The following is a 22,456-nucleotide window of genomic DNA, read 5'->3' on the forward strand; positions in this document are numbered from 1 at the left end:
CAACAATGTAGGGGCTCACCTCTCTCTTCGGAGACCATCCTTGTATTGCATGTGCGGGGATATACTTCTCTCTGTTTCTGCCTATGGATATCTAACACTCTTGCACCACATTGATACCCCCTGCTACGAGTTCGACAACACCGTGGAGATGAAGACTTACTATTTTATTTTATCAGAATTTAAAATTTTTTTTTTTCCTTCTCAACCCGTGGTGGACTGTGCCTAAGGGGAGGTATAATGGAAGCGCAGTGCTTTCTTCTTTAATTCTAGTGCTAGTCTCTGGCCTCCTTGTATGGATGATTTAAAGAATATTTTAGTGAAACATAGATAGAAAATAGTTTTGAAGTTACCAAATAGCTACTTTCTTAAGAACTTTAAAAAAAAAGTGTGTGTCTGTGTTTCCTCGGAGAAGGATAAAGAAGAAAATAGGTGGATGAGGAATAAGCAAAATTCATTTTCAGGCTGTGCTTTTTATGCCAAAAAGCAGCCTACAGCAAGTTTTAATGGAATTAAAAACCTGAAAATTTAAGATTACTGTGGAAGTGCTCACTGATCCTTAACTGTTGGAGTGCATGTGCGTTGCATTATTATAATACTAACCTTCAGGATAAAAGAGAATTTCAAGCCATAATAGATTGGTTAAAGGATTGGACACAAAGAATACAGTTTTATTTTAGTAATTCTTTCCCTGGAGAAGTATTTGAAAAAGTGACAGCCAGAAGTGGAACTAGCTGATAGCATTGGTATTAACTAAAAACAAAACTTTTAATGTTTTAAAATTTCATGAGCCTTTGATGTTTGTCTTCATCTGTCTTTAACTTTTTAAGCTCCTTAGGACATGGAGCACAAGTCCCTGTCGCGCATGCGCACGCACACGCACACTCATTTATGTAAGGTATTTTCAGTGAATGTGATGCCACCTCTCAGAAACCTTGCTTTTCTTAAATAGATTAATTCATGCAATATCACAATCTAAATGTCATGTAATAAGGTTATCATAAAGATATTTTCTTTGACACCTTCAAAATTGAGACAGATAGCTAAAGAAGTAGAAAAAGATAACGTGAGATAAAAGCTGTAAGACCTTTATAACTTATTATCTACTGATCTAATGCCCCCTTTGACCATTACCCTACTGTTGCCCCCCACTCCTCCTCTCCCACACATAAACTAACTCTTTGTTTTGGAAATGGGATTTAAGAAAGAGAAATTTTATGTACAATAAACTTGACCTAAACACATCAGACATGCAGCAACTGTATGTGTACCTTAGAAACAGCCAGGAAGGGCCTCTGGCAGCGAGGAGCTTGTCTGCATTCAAAGGTTTGCCCCGGGTGAGGATACAAAGATGACACTGTTTCAAGGAGGAAGAACTGGATGATGCTAGTCAAAACTAAAGAAAAATTTTACATTTATCTGAAATAGCCTTTTGACATTTTATGACATTTATGACATTTATGACATTTAATGACATTTTATGACATTATAAACAAAAAAACTATATTTGATCAATTTTGTCACTGATAGTTGCGTATTGTCTGTAACTTCTCTCTTTCTGCCCTTCAGGTGTTTGCAATGGCTGCCACTGTGAGCTTGGAACTTGATCCCATTTTTTTGAAAGCACTAGGTTTCTTACATTCGAAGAGTAAAGATTCTGCTGAGAAACTAAAGGCGCTGCTTGATGAATCTTTGGCTCGGGGCGTTGATGCAAGTTACCGTCCCTCTCAAAAGGTACCTATGTGGATGAAAAGCTTAGTTTTATAATGCCTGTGGTATTACAGTAACATACAGAGCATCTCAAAGCAGTCTTGACAGAAATAATTTTCCCTTGTGGCACACAGAAATTTTTTTTTTTTATTACAAAGTCAGAAATACTGAGAGGAGGAGAGAGAGAGGAAGTGGAGCTGCCGGGATTAGAACCAGCGGCCATATGGGATCAAGGCGAGGACCTTAGCCACTAGGCCACGCTGCCGAGCCCCAGAAATTGTTTTAATTTTCTTTTCTTCCTTTAAGTTTTCAGTGAACTATTATACAGCCATAATGAAAAGTTAGCTTGATGCTGGTAGTATTCTATTGTACTACTTTATATTTATGTACACCCACTTGTTTGCCACTTGAATTCTCATTCTTTGTGGTCACAGGTTTTTGTTTTTTATTCATATTTTTTGAAGCTGTGAAATATAACCATAATTTTTAACTACTTTCTACAATAAAAGTCAAAATTAACAAAGTAAAAGGACAGAGATTACTAAAAAGCTAAGCTAAACATTGTAAGTATTTTAAGAGAAAAAGCGGTGTGGAGGAACTCAGAGAACTCTGTAGCTCTAAACTGGTCTTAACAGAGCAGCCATTGGCAGCTTTTTCTGCAAATAAACAGTTGGAACCAGACAAATCTGTTTTTAAGTCCAAGTTCATTTCTTTGTTACAATGTGTGATGATGATGGATAATATATCTTGAAAATTTTACTGTGTCCCAAGCACCTTTCTGAGTGGTTTATGAGTATTTTAATTGTGCAATGGTAATAATAAAGACTACTTGTAGAGTTGTAAAAATTAAAATAGTGTAAATCACCTAGAATAATACCTACCTGGTACATAAAAGACTTGCAGTAAATGATGACACTTATATTCTCTAATATTTGCTAAGGTATTCTTTAAAATTCTCTAAGTCCTGCTGCTGTGACTTCAGATCACCTGGGTCTGTAGGCCTGGGTACAAAGTTGAGGAGAGGAAGATGTGACTGTGTGACCAGCTCAACTCTAAGTAGAACGTGAAGCTCAGGACAGTCGAGTTCCAGAGTTAGCTCCCAAGTAAACATTGGCGTTTTTTCCCAGCCTTCTTTCAGCGTTAGCTCTAATATTCTCAAGCCTTTTTATGTCTTTTCAATAGTCGAAACGTGGGTGACCTTAGTTTTTTCTACCTGTTCTGCTTCTGGTAGGGTCAAAACATTGAGGTGTATCAAACTAATGCAGTTCTACAAAATACACTACCAGTTTCATTCTGCTTTGGGCTCAAGGTGGTACAATCCAAATAGGAGAATCCTATGAGATTACACAAAGGAAATTTGTTTTCTAAAAACCTACTGCCTCTAGGTTTCTAACTGGAATTTACATTCTTGTGCATTCTAAAGAAATATCAGTATTTCAAATGCATAGGTTCATTTAATTTTAACTTTCATCCAAACATTTCCATCATAAATTGAGTGAGAAGAAAACCAGTGTCTTCTCAGCTTTAATTTGCATTGCAATCACCTATAGACAGTGATATGCTCGTAAACATTTAAAAAAAACTTTCCAGATGTAATTCTTTTTTTTTTATTATTAATTATTTTGCATTATGTGACAGTTTCATAGGCTCTGGGAATCCCCCCCACCCCTCCCCACGCCCCTCCCCCCTGGTGGATTCCTCCACCTTGATGCAGTATTACAGTTCAAATTCAATCAAGATTCTTTCCTTGCAAACGTATACCAAGCATAGAGTCCAGCTACTTATTGTCCAGATGGGTTGAACAGTTTCTTGGGGAGACCATTTCTGGTCCGAAGTTAGAGCTGGTAGGGTATCATCCCAGTCAATTAAGAGTCCCAATATAACATCCAGATGTAATTCTAACATCAATATTGGTTGTTTCTAACTTATATTAATAAGAAATATAACATAATGAAGTTGTAATTTAAACTAACCAGTCTTAAGCAACTTCTTTGCTTAATTACGTATAGTTTTCAAATAGGGCAAAACTATGTCCTTGATTTTTATGTACATAGATAATGTACTTTTTAAGTTTAATATGCATTAATATTTTTCCACTACTTTCCTTAGTCTATTACCTTTCTTTAAAGAACCAAGTCTTTGTACCCAGTGCAGTAGCCTAGTGGCTAAAATTCTCACCTTCCTTGCACCAGGATCCCATATGGGCACTGGTTTGTGTCCAGCTGCTCCACTTCCCATCCAGTTCCTTGCTTGTGGCCTGGGAAAGCAGTCGAGGATAGCCCAAGACCTTAGGAACCTGCATCCGTGTAGGAGTCCCAGAAGAAGCTCCTGGTTTAGAATCAGATCATCCCCAGCCATTGCAGCCACTTGGGAATTGAACCATCAGAAGGAAGATCTTTCTCTGTTTCTTCTCTCTGTAAATCTGACTTTCCAATATCTTAAAAAATAATAATAATAATAACCGAATAGTGAGTTTTAGGTTTTGTGGTGCAGATGATTTCTGATGAAGCTAGTTATTTCTACCTTGGTAGCATGAATTCAACTTGATACTACATGAATGAATGAGTGTGGATGTGTTCTACCGAATGCGGGTGGCAGGCAGATTTGGGCTACAGGCGTCGGTTTACTAATCAGAATCAGCACGACAGGAAATCACACCTGCTACCAGTACGCCTGAGGCACTGTTTCATTCCTCTCCTCAGTAGAGGGAACTACTATTTTGAAGTTGATGTGTAATATTTGATGAATTTGATGTGTGTATTTTCATGTACTATCACAGAAAATAAACTGCATCTCCTATCTGGGTTAACTTGGCTGAGCTGGGGATAGTTCTGAGGAATTATTCTATGTAACAACTCTTCATACAGTTAAAAACAATAAATGGTTACTAAATTAATAGAAACATGATATAATACAATCTGAAGCTTAAGCAGGAATAAAAGACAATCCATAGACTGCAAGAAAATATTTGAATATAATGGATCTCGTGCCTAGTATCTATGAGGATTCAGCTAACAAAATAAACCTAATTTTTTTAAGTGGGAACATTTTTTGAACAAATGCTTAGCATCATTAACTGTTAGGAAATATAAATGAAAATTACAAAGAGATATTGCTGTATATTTATTATGATATCTAAACTCAAAAAGGTTGATAATTAGCTTGAATGGGAAGGAGCTATAACACATATATTCCTATGTGGAAATGAAAAATGGTATAGATACTTTGGAATGCAGTTTGACTGTTTCTTAAACACTTAAGCACACACCAACCAGGTGACCCATTTTACTCCTAGATATTTAGTCTAAAGAAAAAAAACACATGTCCATACAATGACTTTCACATGAATGTGTATAACAGATTTATTTGCAATAGCTTCTAAGCACAGACAACCCCAATGTCCATGCATGACTATTACCATTAAGAAGAAATGAACTATTTGTTCACCCAACTACAGGCATAATATGCTGAGTAAAAATGGCCAGGCATAAATGAATACACACTATATGGGTCCAATTATTTCTGAAAAAGGCAACTTAGTCTGTCACTAAAGAAAGCCACTGGTTACCTAAGGATGAAGCATATATACTGTACGACAGTGCTGGAAAGGGATCGCAAAGAAATATTGTAATATGTTATATTGATCACAGTGATAGCGTCATGATTTACACAAATGTCAAAACTTAGCAATTTTTACAGTTTAAATATGTTTACTTTGTATACAACTATTTCCCAATAATTATTTCTCAAACTGCTTAAAACAATATTGTTAGTGATAATATTTATATGAAAATTACTTCGATTTTTGAATTATTTTTTATGTGTTAAAAATCTAAATATCTAATTATGACTGTCTTTTTATGTTCCCTTTTTAGGATGTGGAGCCACCCAAAATTGCAAGCACAAAAACTGTTTCTGTTAAGCAAGAGCCCAAACCATCCTCCAGTCTTCCTTCAGGCAATAATAATGGTAAGGTCCTCCCAGCCGAAAAGGTGAAGAAGGAAGCCGAAAAGAGACCTGCTGATAAAGTAAGATTTTTGTCTTAATCTATTTGAATAATAAAAGAGTTATTCATTTATTTTACAAAACAAGAAACAATGCTTAATGCCTCCTTTTATATGAAAGTGGGCGTAGATACATAATAGTCAAATAGATGTATTTCGTACTTGTTTACCTTTTGAAAAATGAAGTGTAAACTAATCCATAACTCAGATTCCAGATGGAACAGTTGTTGAGAAGAACAGATGGAAAGTGTACAGATGTAAATGAGTAAACATGAATGTGTTAGACAGCGGCCTGTGCCCTAACAGGTCATGGATGATTCTTCTGTTGTCTATTTTGGATCATTCCTGTAAATAGTAATTAAGATTGTAACAATTAATTCAAAAATGTATTTCAGCATATCTTTAATAATCTTTCCCCTGTAGGTGTGATGTATGATTTCTTATATTTTCATACTTTTGCTAAGTAGTATCTATTAATAAGCAATATATGTAATTTTGCTTCTTTTGAATTCACATAAGGGCTGTGTAGTATGTACTCATATCCTTTGGTAATTTTCTGTTTTCAAAAAGTGCTTTGGAAAATTGTCTAGAGTGATGAATATAGATTTAGTACTTCTGTTACTTAACAAATAATAGTCATTTTATGAATAAACCAATTTTACATTCCCCTGCAGTGAGCAAATAGGCTGCTTCTCCCTTTTCTGTTATGAAGGAGCTTGTATAAGCTGCTGTATGTGTACATAGCTCTTTGCAAACACATTGACTTTTTTTGCAGAAAGTATACTTTCAGGTGTATGTCATGGGATATCTAAATCTTCAGCATAATTGGGCATTGCCAAATATGTGTCTAAAATGGGTTTAAATATTTATATTCTCATGCAAAAACAAATGAGTACTCCAAAATCTGCAACTGTTGTCAGGACTACCCTCCCCACACATTTAACAGGTTTATATAATATATGTATATTCAAAAGGAGCCAGAATTAATATTGAAGCAGATATGATGAAGTGTTAACTCTAGATGACTAGTAGATAGCTTATAACTTACTTTTTTCAATATATTTTAAATATTATGAGTCTATAATTTATAATTAAAATTAACCTTATTACTGTGGTTTCTCAGTTCAAAGCATCTTAACAGGAAAATAATTGACCCACTGTAATCGCTTGAGCTTCTTAATTCTAATTCTACCGTCTTTTATGTGTACATCTGTCACTAACTATCTGAAAATAGCTGTAAAGCAGAACTGGTCATTGCAAACTCTACATTTTACCTCTCTGTGATTGAAGGTTTATTGTTTTATTAGCATTTTCTGATTGAACACATTTTATAGATGAAACCGGATACCCCTGAAGGTGCTGATATTCCCAAGAAGCCACGAGTGGAAAAGCCGGAGTCACGGTCCTCTCCCATTACTGTGCAAACCAGCAAGGACTTGGCCATGGCTGACCTCTCCAGCTTTGAGGAGACCAGTGCCGATGATTTCGCTATGGAGATGGGCTTGGCCTGTGTTGTCTGTAGGTAAGGCACAGGAGGGGAGTTAGAAAGTGAAGTCACACCTGAACATACATTCTTTTGTTTGTTTCCAAAGAGCAAACAACTCTCCCACCCCATCCCTCCAAAGTCGGAACAATTCTGGACATTTTCTGAGTTGTGTTTATTATTGGAGGATCAAGAATATATAAGTAGATTGTGCCTCATGAACTACTCAAAAGACAGTTTAGCATCTTAAAAGTTTTCAAATGTTTTGTCTTCCCGCCAGTGTAGTAACAATTTTTTCATTCTTGGGTTTAGAGGGATAGTGATTGTTCATTATTCTTTACTCAAACAGACCATGTTCAACAGACACTTTTTTTTTAAAGACTTGGTTTTTTCTTTTTCAATTACTGATAACACTACTAAAAATGCATTGGTATATATCATTTCTAAAAACACTCAAAGTTTTTTTCTAAGGATAGTAGAAATGTTATAAACAAAATAGAAAAAATGCAGCATTATAAAAGTAATTCTACTTAGTGAAAAATACATGTACAAAAGTAATTAGCCTTCAAGCCCCTGATGCTAAGGGCTACATTTTTAGTTGTTTAAATCCCTTAAATAGTACAGCAGCAATGACAACAACAAAAAAAGATCATCATCTTTGATGATGTGTTCATAATAAAAATGTTAAATTCTGGTTTTGTGACATAAAGAACGAGTTGATATGCTTCTGTTTTCATAAACCTGTATCTACTTTGAAATTTATAAATAATCGGATGTTCAAAATAATAATAGGAAGAGAACTAGTAGGCACATGCAGTGCTCTATCAGAAGACTTACAATGATAACTCCAGACTGGGGTGATTGTTGTACCGATGCAGTGTGGACTTCTTTGGTCCATTCAGTAAACATTCATCAGCCACCTAGCTTCACAGCAATATGCTAGGCTGTAGTTATGTTTAGTGCCCAGTTTTAAGTTGCTCATGTTGAAGAAGCTAGAGCAATGTGTAGCTAACTAATATTAAGGAATTAACTAGAGCTACAGAGAAAATATACTTGAGAAGGTTGGAGAACTAGTCAAATTATCTTCTTGAAGAGAGAAACTATTACAAAGAAAAAAAACAGAATATGCTGATTTTTATTTGGGAAATCCCCCATCGCGTCTCAGCCTCTTGGCTAAGAGCCAGTGTATTTGGGGCATCCTGTATGTTTATTGATCGTTGACTATAAGCTTTAAAAGAACTGAAGCACTCGTGCAGGCTGCATGTTTGCATTTGTTATTTTGCTGTTTGGTTTTCTCCTTGTTCATTAGAGCAGTGCTGAAATGACGCAGTTATTGGGTTCAGGACATTGTAATGTTCAGTGGCTTGTTCTTTTTAGGCAGATGACAGTGGCGTCTGGTAATCAGTTGGTTGAATGTCAGGAGTGCCACAATCTATACCACCAAGACTGCCATAAACCGCAGGTGACAGACAAGGAAGTGAATGACCCTCGCCTGGTGTGGTACTGTGCCCGATGTACAAGACAGATGAAAAGAATGGTAAGAGTCCGGTTATTCTCAGGTTTGAACAGTCTCTTGCTCTTTTGCTGGTATGTACTTTCAAAATAAAAATCTAAATACTTATCATATTCATATTATTAATAATATAAACTTATTATTTAAATGTTTGTGTGTAAACTTCCATAAGTTCATGGAAAATCGAATGAAAGATAACATGCATTTCTGTGGAACTTTTGAAAACTTCTGTGTGCTATACATGAGGGATTTATGTGTCTGTACCCAGAGGGCATAACATTGTGTGCCTTTTTCTCTGTTCAACTTTTTACCTATTTTAATATAGATATGCAAAAAGGATTAGAGATTCAGAAAATATGAGTGTTCGTTAGTAGGATGTCATTGTTTTTATAGACATCTTAGGATGCTGTAAAGCACTGTGGGGAGTGGTGAGATACCAAGCTCTAGTCTTTGCTGAGACCAGTCAGGAAGTACAGCGCATGTCTGCCCATGAGCTGAAACCACCTGCCTTGCTAGTCGTTTACAGGAGCACTGTGTGGATGTGCAGCTCTGTATTTCTCTGTTCCTCAGCTTTTCCTTGCTTGATATACTTTCTTTTTTATCATTCACTAACAAAGCAGCCCTTAATATCATACTGAAATGTATTTGCATTTGTTTTACTGAATAATTTTAAAAGAAATTAAGAAGTCCCATCTAATTCAGTGACTTCTTTGCACTCTCCCAGTCTTTCTTCCTATACCTATGCCAAGGATTCCCATGAAAGGAGAGTTCTGTGTCTGTCAGTTGAATGAATTACTGCATAAAATTGTCTGACCAGATATGTGCTTTCAAAGCCACAAATCCTTACTTAAACCTTCAAGTTATCCACTTACTTTAATAGTTAAATCAGAAAAGTAAATATCTGTATGTGTTCCTGTGAAGTGTAGTGAAATCTCAATAGCATGTATACTTTTGTGTAACAGATTTCTGTGACAGTGTATTGCTCAGTGTGTTTTTATATTTAGTTTATTTTTAAATCTAACTCTAAAATGTTTTAGAAGAGTAATATAGTACATTTCTGAATATTAATAAGAAGCTACTAGGAGTTAGTAACTGTATTACTGTAGCTTTTTCAACTGACAAGCTTATTTCTCCTGGTTTGGATTTGTTTTGTTTTTTACTTAGTATAAGTTCTGTGGTTCTGGTTCTGATCCTTTTGTTAAGGTTGTACACCTGACTAGATGTATAGGTCAATGATGTTTAACCTTCTAAATCTAAAATTGTTCTCTCCCTAATTCAGTTTTCTCTGTAACTGCTTGAGCTAGAGAACTTTATTTTGTTTTCCAGTTAATTTCTTGGAGAGGCAGAGCGAAGAAGTGAGGGAGGCAGGGAAAGACAAAGCCAGACAGAATGCTCCCGTGCCGTTGGCTCACTTCTCCAGTGCCCTCATCTGCAAGGCTGGGGTGGTCCAACGCCAGGAGCTGAAAACCTGATCCAAGTCGCAGCTGAGCCGTCACTGCTTCCCACAGGATGTGTGTTGGCAGGAAGCTGCAGTCAGGAACACGGGCAAGCACTGAACCCAGGCACCCTGATGTGGAATACAAGCGTATTAACCAGTTCCTTAACCTCTAGGCTAAGCAACTGCCTTAAAGAACATGCTTGTTCATACCACTGTTAATTCCATAGCTCTTCAAAAATTTATTAATGCCACCTCTTGTACATCACCTAAGCTTGTTCATTTCTTCCTTATTGACACGTTCCTCCAACTCCATCACTACTTATCTGTTGCAGTAGTCCACAAACAGTTCTTTGCTTCCCTTCAGTTTACTTTGTTCATTATAATGGTAACGTATTATTTCACAGTGTTTATCTGCTTTTATGTGCCTAGAAATGTCTAAAGACTCTTAGTTAATTATATAATAAGGTACTACTCCTTAGGCTGCATGTATGAACCCTCTGTTTTTTGACCATAGTCTACCTTTGTGGCCTTTGTTGCCTCTTTGCTTACATGCTCTGGTCAAGCCGACCGACAGTGTAGTGTTCCCTGAACTTGAGGTAAGCTTTCAGCTCCACATGCTCTGCTTCTCAGCTTCTTTTCATCTGCCATGCTATTTATTCTTTACCTGCTTTACAAATTAAGTGTTTAATTGATTTTCAGTAAGACCCTGTCTCATTCATTGATGTAACTGAGCAGAGCTCAGAACGAGATATACTCAGCATTCTGCTGTTCTCTTTGCAGCGTAAGTGGTTTGGAGGGAAATATAGATTAATACTAGAAATCAACAGTCCAGTTTGTGTGTCTGAATTAATGAGGAACCATGGCTAATATTAGAACATGACTAAAATATTACTGAATATAGGATATGGGAAATGTCAAAATCATGAGTAAACCTAAGGAACAGGATCCAATAAACAAAGTTTAATGAGGGGCCAAGCATGATGGCTCAGTGGTTAAATTTTCACCTTGCAACTGCCTGAATCCCATATGGATGCTGGCTTGTGTCCTGGCTGCTCCACTTCCTCTTCCAGCTCCCTGTTCGTGGCCTGGGAAGCCGATAGAGGACGATCCAAACCCTTGGCAACCATGTGTCTCCTGGGAGACTTGGCGGAAACATCTTGCTCCTGGTTTCAGATTGGCTCAGCTCCAGCCTTTACAGCCAACTTGAGTGAACCATCAGTTGGACAATCTTTCTCACTGTCTCTGCTTCTCCCTGTAAATTTGATCTGCCTTTCTGGTAAAATAAATTTATCTTAAAAAAAAAAGCTTAATGAGACAAAGGAGATATAAATGTGGTCATTCTTATAATTGCTTCTGCTGAGAGCCCCATATATGAATCATTTATTGTCCCAAGGTATCTCATAGATATGAATAGCATCTGATAACCCTCTTCCCTTACACTGCACTATTGTAGACAGACTTAGCTGAGAATGCTGTGACAGTGTTGACAGCTTCCAAGATCATTCTTCAGTGGTGTAATTTCCTCTCTTCTTAATAATGGAGTGCATTCTAGCACAGAGTAAGAGACTTGTACTGCTGACTGCAGGGGTTCTCAATCTGAGAGTAAGATAACACTTACTTGGCAGCATTTAGAAAGCAGTGTTTTTGCTTGTCACTGCCATATTGGTAGTTGCTGCCCTAAGAGGGGAATTATGAACATCCTGCAGTATGTGAAGTAATGACCCAGAGCGAATTAGAGTCTGTGTTGAACAACGACACAGTGAGCCTATCTTAGTTCACTAAATTAGCGTTATCAGAAGAGGACAAAGGAATCTGAGTATTATGCGGCTTCTAAGATGACTAGGTGAATACAGGTGGTAAGAGAAGCTCTAGACATGAACCAGGCAGAAGGCCTTTCTGGAATTTCATGGTGATGAATCTTCATCTGTGAAAGCAAGTCACTTAAGGGGGCCTTCAGAGTCTAACTTCTGGAATGATAAATAGGGGTGGAAGGCAGTCTCCTACTGAAAGCCTCGACTGTGTAGTCATATGTATGTATAGTTTATTGCGAGGGCTTCATTTTCACAACAAGGTATTACCAGGAACCATATAAAGCCTGCCACAGCTGAAGGAGGAACTCAGAGCTCAGTAACTGTAACAGGCCAATAATTTTGCTTTTCTGTTTCATTTTGTTTTGTTTGATTTATTTACTTGAAAATCAGAGTTCCAGAGAAGGAAAGACAAGAGATTTTCCATCTGCTGGTTCATTCCCCAAAAGTTCATTCTTTGCTGAGCGGATCTAAACCTGGGAGCTAGGAGCCTCTTGCAGGTCTCTCCCACATGGATACCCACAGCCGTTCTCTGCTTTCCCAGGCCATCGGCACGGAGCTAGGTTGGAAGCAGAGCAGCCTGTATACAGCCTGGTGCGGAAGTGGGATGCCCGCAGTGCAAACGCAGAATTAGCTTGTTATGCCAACACAGTGGTCCAGGCTAATGTTTGGGTTGATAATTTCGTATTGCCCACAAATGATGATCTAAACATCACAGTTGCCCTGGTAGAAATTAAATTTCCCCATCCCTGCAGTAGTGAGTTATAATGCTCCTCTTTTGCTACTGTTAAGAAATATTTACTAGAGGTAATCTTCAACAACCTTAATAGTATTCGTGACCTGAGTGTTGCTTTGTAAGTGATGTTTGAAGGTTGATATAATTAGATATGGAAATTATAACATAAAAATTGGTATGAATTGATATTTAAGAACTGAAATTATGTAGTAAAACAAATAATAAAAAGAGTATACAGCAATGATAAAATAAGTCAAAGTCAGAATTCCAGAAATGGAGACATATGTTTAATAAACTCCTTGTATAAAATCATATAGATTTATGAGGATTATCAGCAAATGCGGAAAGCTGACTGGGAGCACCTGTCCCTTTCCGGCACAGAGTTCTCTGGAATGAGTCTGATTATCCTTTGAAAGTAATGGTGATGAATAGACAGTACTGCTGTCAGTGTTCAACCTGTGCTGACACTATGCTACACTCTAACATAATCACAAAGCACCTTTATAATGCGCCTTTGAACAGATTGTCTTATCATGATTTTGCAGATAAAAGGAATGAGGCTTTTAGAAATTTATATCCTTTTCCAGAGGTAACATAGCTAGGAAAGTCACTGAACTCATTTTAATCCTAATTCATTTGACTCAGAAAACCGTGCTCTGAAATACATGCATCATACAGTTTGCCTAGATTATCGGCCTGGAAGATTAAAAAACAAAACCATTACATTTTACAAGAGAGTTGAGTAAAATCTCTAGTTGCAGAAATCAGTAAAAAATTGAGGATGCATCTAAAAGAAGAGTAGACGACCTTCTTTGGGAGTGTGCGTGTTTGTGTTGATGAACTTTCTCCTAGGATTCAGTGTGCCTGTTGCAGTATAGGGGAAAAAACTGGAAACAAATCATCATGTAACAGTAATTTTTTTATCTTTTCTCTTCATGATGAACTATTTACATGATCTCTCATACATTTTAATTCAAGCTAGATACCTCAGATACTTATGAATGTGCCTGATTCCCGAGAAGAAAATTTGAAGTCCTATGTCAAACATAATATGAAATAAAAGAATTTCATGATGAATAAAGCCAATCGGTTATATATATGTGCACTTAAAACATCCATGAGAAATATACATTATCTTTTAATTTGGTTTGCTGTGAACTTTTTTTTAGTAGCCAGTATTATCAGCCCTCCATATCTGTAGATGCAATATCTGGATTTGACAACTACATATAAAAAATTTTTTTTAATTTATTTTTATTGGAAAACTAGATATACAGAGAAGGAGATACACAGAGAAAGATTTTCTGTCCACTGGTCACTCCCAAGTGGCTGCAATGGTGGAACTAAGCCAATCTGGAGCCAGGAGCTTCTGCAGGTCTCCCATGTGGGTGTAGGGTCCAAGGCTTTGGGACATCCTAGACTGCTTTCCCAGGCAATAAATAGAGAGATGGATAGGATACAGCTGGGATACAAACTGGAACCCGTATGGGATCCGGGCGGTTGCAAGACAAGGATTTAACCACTAGGCTGTTGCACTGGACCCAAAAATGTGTTTTAAAAAAATTGCAGCTGTACTAAACATTTTGACTTTTTCCATTACTCCCTAACAATTCAATTTAATAAGTATGTGTGTAGCTTTGATGTTGAATTGTAAGTAATCTAGACATGAATTAAAATACAAAGATATGCATAGGTTATATGCAGATACTACACGATTTGATACAAGGAACTTGAGTATCCACATAGTTTTCTGTCTGATCAGGGGCCTTAGAACCAGTCCTCACAGCTACTCAAGGCTGGTTGCTCTTCAGTTTGTATTTTTCTTTTTTTAAAAAATGGCTTGATGCGTCTTGTTAAGGTGGTATTTAACCAACTCTAATATGCATGGTTTCTGAAACTTAATACTCTTCTTACTGATCAAAAATGAACTGGATCTATAAATTCATTAAAATGATAAAAGTAATTTGTGTACAGTCCGTATTATCAATGTCTTTACAGTATTTTTAAGCATTCAACTGTATTTCAATTCAACATTGAGTTCTACAGTATTTACTCTCTTCTTCATATATTCAGTTAAGATTTTTGTAACTAATTTAATCTGCTGATTTTTGCAGGCTCAGAAAACTCAGAAGCCCCCACAGAAGCCAGCTCCGGCGGTTGTTGCTGTGGCTCCCGCTGCCAAAGACCCGCTGGTCAAGAAACCAGAAACTAAACTCAAGCAGGAGACAACTTTCCAGGCATTCAAGAGGACGGAAGTCAAGGTACACATCCGTTTTCACCTTAGTTTGATTTAGGTGATTAAACAATGCTTGCTGATTGAAAAATCTGAACAACTAGATGCTGAATGAACTAGAGTAAAAATTAACACTGTGTTACTATTAGGAAGAAGGCGCTTATGGTATGAATTATTGATCTCTATTATTTCTGCTTTTGTTTGTCATAGGAACCATTTGTGTTCCTTGTCATAGATCGTGTGGTTCAATACTTAACTGCAGTCTAGAATTTGGTTCTAGAGCGCTCTGCCTGCAGCGGCAGCAGTTTTGCTCCTTAAATGGCTTCAGTTGACAGGCCCTGGAGTCTCCTTCCCCACTACTTGTTGGCTCTTGAAGTTTTCTTGCATCTTATTTTTTTTTTTCTTTTACAGTCATGAACTTTCCTAATTCCTACTTCTTATCCTAAATATTTCCTGGAATTGAGGGAAAGTAGTATTTCTTATTCCTGGGTTTACATCTGCATCCTTGTAATCATAGTACATTATTATATCTTGATAATTTATTATCAATGAATTTATTCAATAAAAAGCTAAATTTAAGTATAGTACTAAAGATAAAAGAAAAATATATCCCCAATCCTCAAATATTAACCTTAGAAAATACTTATATTACTTTGCCTCAATAGCCATATGCAAGGTTAAGAGTCTTGGTGAGATTAAAAAAAATGGGCCCAGTGCAGAAGCCTAGAAACTAAAGTCCTTGCCTTGAATGCACCAGGATCCCATGTGGGTGCCGGTTCTAATCCTGCCAGCCCTGCTTCCCATTTAGCTCCCTGCTTGTGGCCTGTGAAAGTAGTTGAGGATGGTCCAAAGACGGGACCCTGTACCTGCATGGGAGAGCCACAGGAAGCTCCTGGCTCCTGGCTTCGGATCAGTTCAGCTCTGGCCCTTGTGGCCCCCTTGGTAGTGAATCATCGGATGGAAGATCTTCCTCTCTGTCTCTCCTCCTCTCTGTATTTCTGCCTTTCCAATAAAAATAAATATTTAAAAAATAAATAAATACATCTTTTTTTAAAAATCACTGTGAATATAAAGTACTCCAGAAAAATACTGATAATTATATTTGAAGATCATTTTGTAATTTGCTGGAAAAGAATTCATGTAAAGGTATGTTATTGATTTATCATATAGAAATATGGTGAATTAGAAATTCTGATTTTATGAAAGTAATTTTAGAGTTGCCTTTTCTACAATCTTTGATATATTTTTATATATTTTATATATTTTTATATTGACCTGTTACTACAAAGGAAATCCAACATGAAATCATTTCATGGGAAGTAAAAGACAACTTTGACTGTCTTCTCTGTGCTGCTTAAGAGATTTTGGTATTTTCAGAATAAAAGTGAATAAATTTTTACTATAAAAATTTTTTTCATGAAGAATTATTTACTTTTATTAGAAAGATTTTACAGAGAAGAGAAAGGAAAAAACAACCTTTCACTCACTGTCTCACTTCCCAAGTGGCTGCAGTGGCCAGTCCTCCGCTGAGCTGATGGTGTGAGCCAGGAGCCTCTCCCAGGGCTCCCCTGTGGCTGCAGGCTCCCACACCTGAGCCTTCCTCTGCTGCTTTCCCAGACCAGAGCACCAGATGGATTGGCGTCGGGGACAGAAACCGGCACCTAGATGAGTTGGCAGTGCCACAGGGTGGGAGGTTAGCCTACCGTGTTGCTGTGCCAGTCCTTTTCTCATTCACATACAGAAAAAGTAAAATGGCTTTTCTGATTAGAATAATAACAAGAAATTCTTTATAGGTGGAATAATTGAGAAGCCAGCATGTGGTGCTCTTGGAAAACCTCCATGTGTCACTAGGGAAACTCGCATCCCATAGCAGCGTTCCTGGTTTCTATTCCAGCATGCTGCTTAATTTTTACCCTGGGAGGCAGCAGATGTAGACCCGGGTGGTTGAGTCCTTACTGTCTGTTTGGAGAACTAAATCGTGTTCAGACTGCTAGCTTTAGCCTGGCTTCTTACTGACTGCACGCAGCTGCGGACTGGATCAGTGACAAAAGATCTCTTCCTATCTCGCTAAATTTCCCCTTCACCACCTTGTGCTTCAAATAAAATAAATGTAAATTTATCATTTTATCTTCCATAGTAAAACAGTTAGTATGGATAAAACACTGGATTTCAGTTATTTGTCTTAATCTATTGCTATGTGTCCTGATAGTTTTATAAATCATCTCATTTTATTGAACAACAATAGCAGGTCATTAATACCAAATGCCAAACCCATGTAACTTGCTCTCCGGTTTGTGCTTCCTAAGTGTTGGTCTTTTTAATTATTTCTGATAGGGTTTCTTTTGTAAAATTTGTTGGAAGATTATTTAGACATATCGGCAGGCAGTTTTATGTTAAATATTAAAGGAAACAAAAAAAAATCTTTAATAGCTGAAAGTTAAGTTTGCTACACCTGTGTCCTTTGCTTTTTTGACTTTTTATTACTTGTATGTGTTCCCTTAGGAATTATTGATTTATGTAAAATTTTCTTTATCTGAATAGTCTCATGAGATAGTTGTCATGTTTCTGAAAGAAAACAAAAATATCTTTTAGAGTATATAAACAAGAATCTGGACTCTGTGTCTTATAAAATTATGATTTCAAAGCTGTTTTTATTGCTTTTCAGATTTGTTTAAAACACTTATGTGCAGATAGTATTGAAAGCTGCTAAACATGTTTTATTACTTCTTTTTTTTCCAAAAAGATTTTTTTTTTTCCTCAATACTGATTTACATGCATTGGGGGTCATCTCCCTTTCACTTTCCCTCCTCCCTCCTGGTATCCTGCTCTGACCATTTGTCTCCACGTTATTACAATGGCATAGCTATTTATTTCAGTAGTACAAGCTCGACTTTCTAATATATAAATGTATCATGATGTAACAAATGAGGGAAAAGAAAAAAAAATTATCATTAAAAATAATAATGGGAATCCCGCTAATACTCAGGAGTAAAGATGCTTGCTGTATGTATCCGTCATTTTCCCTTTATGCTAATCTGCCTGTAGAGTTCATAGTTTTTTTGTGTATCACCTATTTTAAAGTTCGTTTCTAGGAAACTGAGATGGCACAGCAGGTAAGCCACCACTTTTAATACTTCAAGTCCTGGCTATTTTGCTTGCTTGCTTTTTTTTTTTTTGAGATTTATTTATTTGTTTTTTATTTGAAATTGTTGCAGAGAGAAAGATAGATATTCCACCCACTGGTTCACTCTCCAGATGCCTACAGTGGCCAGGGCTGGTACAGGCCAAAGCCAGAAGCCAGCAGCTTTATCCCAGTCTACCACATAGGTGGCAAGGGCCTCCATACTTGGGCTATCTGCTGCTGACTTTCCCATCCATTAGCTGGGAGCTGGATTGGAAGTGGAGCGGCCATATCAAAGACCAGCACTCATTTGTGACGTGAGTGTCGCAGGAAGTGGCTTTACCCTGTATGCCAGCCACAACACTAGTCTTCATTGTTCAGTCCGGCATCCTGCTACTGTCCCTGACCCAAATACTTATGCCCTGCCTTTTGTATGGAAAACCTAGATGGAGTTCCTGGCTCTGGGCTTCATGCTCACCCAGCCCTGGCTATAGCAGTCATTTGAAGAATGTACTAGTAGAGGAAGGATCTCTGTCTCCATCCTTATCTCTGTTTCCTTTTCTCCTTGTCTCTTTCCATCTCCTCCCTGTGTCTGTCAGATAATAAATGCTTTTAAAAAAAAAAAGGTTCAGTCCTAAAATATAACTAAATATATTTCAAACATGATAATCATTTTAAAAAGAAAGTGTTAGTTTTTACCTTTTCCCTAAGTGTAATCTTAACAGTTTTGCAAGTCTTAAAAATATGAAGTTGGAGTAACAATAAGAAATTCAATTGAAAATTAATTTGAACAAAATAGTTTTCTTGTAAAGTGAAAGTGCACAATTTCTCATGTGAATAGGAGTGTTTATGTAATGGCACTGCTTTTACTCTACACTTGATTTGCCACTTTTAAGTTGTTCACCAAAGAAATGGAAGAGTTATAAACCAGAGGAAATGTCTAGGGCCAGCATTGTGTTACAGTGGGTTAGGCAGCCGCTTGCATGCCATATTGGAGTGTCCTAGCCGCTCCACTCCCAATCCTGCTTTCCGCTAACATGTTTGGGCAGGCAGCAGAAGGCAGCACAAGTGCCTGGGCCCTGCCAACCAAACAGGAGATTTAGGTTGATCTCTTGATGTCTCTGTCCTCCTGTCACTCTTCAATAAATTTTAACAATAAAGTACATATAGGAGTGAGTCGGACATACTCAGAATTCTGTGAGGCAGCTAATAAAGCCCTTTGTATGAAAGCAGGAATCTCTTAGGTGGTAGTTTCAGTGGTAACAAGACAAATTTTAGGCCTGGCATGATGGCCTACTGGCAAAATCCTTGCCTTGCAAATGCCGGGATCCTATATGGGCACTGATGGGTATCAACTAACTGTTCCACTTCCCATGCAGCTTCCTGCTTGTGGCCTGGGAAAGCAGTGGGGGATGGCCCAAAGCCTTGGGACCGGATACCCACATGGGACACCCAGATGAGGTTCCTCGATCCTGACTCCTGGCTTTGGATTGGCTCAGTAATGGCCTTTGTGGCTATTTGCAGGGGTGAACCAGTATATGAAAAATCTCTCTGTCTCCCCTTCTCTCTGTAAAATCTACCTTTCCAATAAAAATATTAATATCTTTTTAATAGAAAAAAAAACAAAAAAATAGATAAATTATGAAGCTAAACTAAAATCATTAAACCTTACATACTACTAACTAGTTAACTTTGCATGTCTGGATATGGTTGAACTATTAAAATTTGGGAGCAATGTTTGTTGAAAAGACATGTTTAGAATTTATATATGGCCATTCTATTTTCATTATGCATTCAAATAAATAATATTAAGTGAATCTCTCAAGCTCAGACATATTCTGGATATTATGGATGTGAACATTTTTGCCCATTAAGACTAGAATTGATTTTATTTATTTATCTGAGAGACAGAGAAACAAAAAGACAGTGAAAGACCACGCATTCCCATTTGCTGGTTTATTCCTCAGATAGCTACTACTGTAGAGATTGAGCCATGCCAGGGCCATTTGCTGGGAACTCACTGCTGGTCTCCCACATGGCTGACAGGAACCAAGATTGCTTACAATATAACCACTGCCTCCTAGAGTCTGTATAAGCAGGAAACTGGAACCAGAAATCAGAGGTGGGTTTCAAACTAACGTACTCCAACGTGGCAAGTGAGCATATTAACCACCATCATAACCACCAGGTCCAGTGTCCACCTCAAGAATGAAATTGATTTTTGAAATGAATGCAAAGTCTAAAAGAACTGGATGTTTCGCTGTATTAGGTAATAACTTCTTGGATTAAAAAGTAAGTTGAAGCACAAAATTTGGCTTTATGAAGCAATCTCCTGAAAAGAATCCCGTATATTTTCTTTTGGAATCATTGTGGTAAGAATATGCTGTCTAAATATTTCTGCTTTGGAAACAGTAAGGCCCAGTAGCTATGGATGTATTTTGTTCCAAATATTTTCATCAGATTAGCTTAATAAGAAACTAGTTTGGTGATGAGGTTTAAATTTTTCAAGTCATTATTCTGGTATTAAAAAGTCTGCAATTGTTATATATTCAAGGCTATTATATAGATATGGAGTATACTTGACACTAATGTAATATTTATGTTATTTTTTTAGACATCCACGGTTATTTCAGGAAATTCTTCTAGTACCAGTGTTTCCTCTTCAGTAACTAGTGGCCTAACTGGATGGGCAGCTTTTGCAGCCAAAACTTCTTCTACTGGTCCTTCAACAGCAAAATTGAGTTCATCAACACAAAACAACAGTGGAAAACCTGCTACCTCATCAGCCAGCCAGAAGCCTGTGGGCTTGACTGGTCTGGCAACATCATCCAAAGGTGGAATTGGTTCTAAATTAGGTTCCAATAATAGTACAACCCCCACTGTACCACTGAAGCCGCCTCCGCCTCTAACCTTGGGCAAAACTGGGCTTAGTCGCTCCGTTAGTTGTGATAATGTCAGCAAAGTAGGTCTTCCTAGTCCAAGTAGTTTAGTTCCAGGAAGCAGCAGCCAACTAACTGGCAATGGTAATACTGGAACATCAGGGGCTGGTGGAGGGACCAGCAGTAAAACTACTTCAGAAACCAGCAGCTGTTCCTCAACATCCCTCAAGGGTCCAACTTCACAAGAATCACAGCTCAATGCTATGAAGAGATTGCAGATGGTTAAAAAGAAAGCTGCCCAGAAGAAACTCAAGAAGTAGGGTGCACAAATGGGTTTAATCATACAGTACCCTGAAGGTAAAAAGCTTATTAATAGAACATATACTGTTAAATATACCATAATTTAATAAAAAAAATTTTCATACTTGAATTTATTTTGTTTTTTTTAATAATATTATTTTGCAAAACTTGGGACCTTTTTTTGTTTTCAAGCTGTCTTTAGCATTTTAATAATTTTTGTAGTACATGAAAATAATTGATAGGATCGGTTATTGATGAAAATGTCATCAGATATTGTAGTATATGCAATTTTAGAGATAAAGAAATAGTTTCTCTTCTATCAAAGCTCCAAGTTGAGCTTGCTAAGTCAGGTGCTTAAAGTGGCAGAGGTGACTTGGTATAAAGTTTTCTTGTGCTTCTGAGTCTTTAGTATTTTGGGTGTTTATTTTCAGTACCAAGCCTCATTTCAGCTGATTCTTCCATCTTTCTCCAATTATATCATCACATTTTTCACATTTAACTTTATTAGCTTCCCATAAACTTGTGGTGTTCTTTTACCTGTTTTTTAATCACTTATATAGGAATATGCTTTTGATCTTGTCCATCTTTCCCTACATTGCCAATGTAATATGTGCACATAGCATATATTCAGTGAATATTGAATTTTTCTCATACCACTTAGCATATTTCTGAGACTTCTTGAGAAAAATATTTTTTGTGGTCGAAAATTATGACTTATTTACACACTAGAGTAAAGGATGTTTTATTTTTACTGCTCCAAAATTTGTAGCATTTTGACAAATTTTAGTAAACTTGGTATAAAAAAAGCTCAAATACATACATTTTTTTTTAGATTTATTTATTTTTATTGGAAAGGCAAATGAGATTTACAGAGAAAAGGAAAGACAAATATCTTCCATTTGCTGGCTCACTCCTCATGGCCAAAACAGTAGAGCTGATCCGAAGCCAAGAGCCAGGAGCTTCTTCCAGGTCTCCCACGTGGGTGCAGGGTCCAAAGGCTTTGGGCCATTGTCTGCTGCTTTCCCAGGCCAAAAGCAGGATGTGGAGCAGCTGGTCATGAACCAATGCCCATTTAGGATCCCAGCATTTGCAAGGCGATAATGTAGGCATTGAGCCATCACACCAGGCCCGGTATATTAATTTTTGAGATTTTCTCACATTGTTAAGCCAGAAAGTGCTGTGATTTAGATGTGGTTTGTCCATCAAGAGGTCATGTGTTGTAATCTAAAGAGAT

General features: G+C 37.2%; 1 protein-coding gene across 1 annotated transcript in view; it reads left to right on the forward strand.

Moving 5' to 3' along the window:
• Positions 1–21,346, forward strand: part of INTS12 (integrator complex subunit 12) — a 28,777-nt gene extending 7,431 nt beyond the window's left edge. Inside the window, exons 2-7 of the mRNA XM_004594280.3 lie at positions 1,567–1,731; positions 5,583–5,735; positions 7,046–7,233; positions 8,572–8,731; positions 14,804–14,950; positions 20,658–21,346. Coding sequence (XP_004594337.2) covers positions 1,567–1,731; positions 5,583–5,735; positions 7,046–7,233; positions 8,572–8,731; positions 14,804–14,950; positions 20,658–21,242 — 1,398 coding nt within the window. The 3' untranslated portion in view covers positions 21,243–21,346. The remainder of the gene's footprint in view (positions 1–1,566; positions 1,732–5,582; positions 5,736–7,045; positions 7,234–8,571; positions 8,732–14,803; positions 14,951–20,657) is intronic.
• The last annotated feature ends 1,110 nt before the right edge of the window (positions 21,347–22,456 follow it).

Source organism: Ochotona princeps, chromosome 7, assembly GCF_030435755.1.
Source record: "Ochotona princeps isolate mOchPri1 chromosome 7, mOchPri1.hap1, whole genome shotgun sequence".
Taxonomy (NCBI): Eukaryota; Metazoa; Chordata; class Mammalia; order Lagomorpha; family Ochotonidae; genus Ochotona; species Ochotona princeps.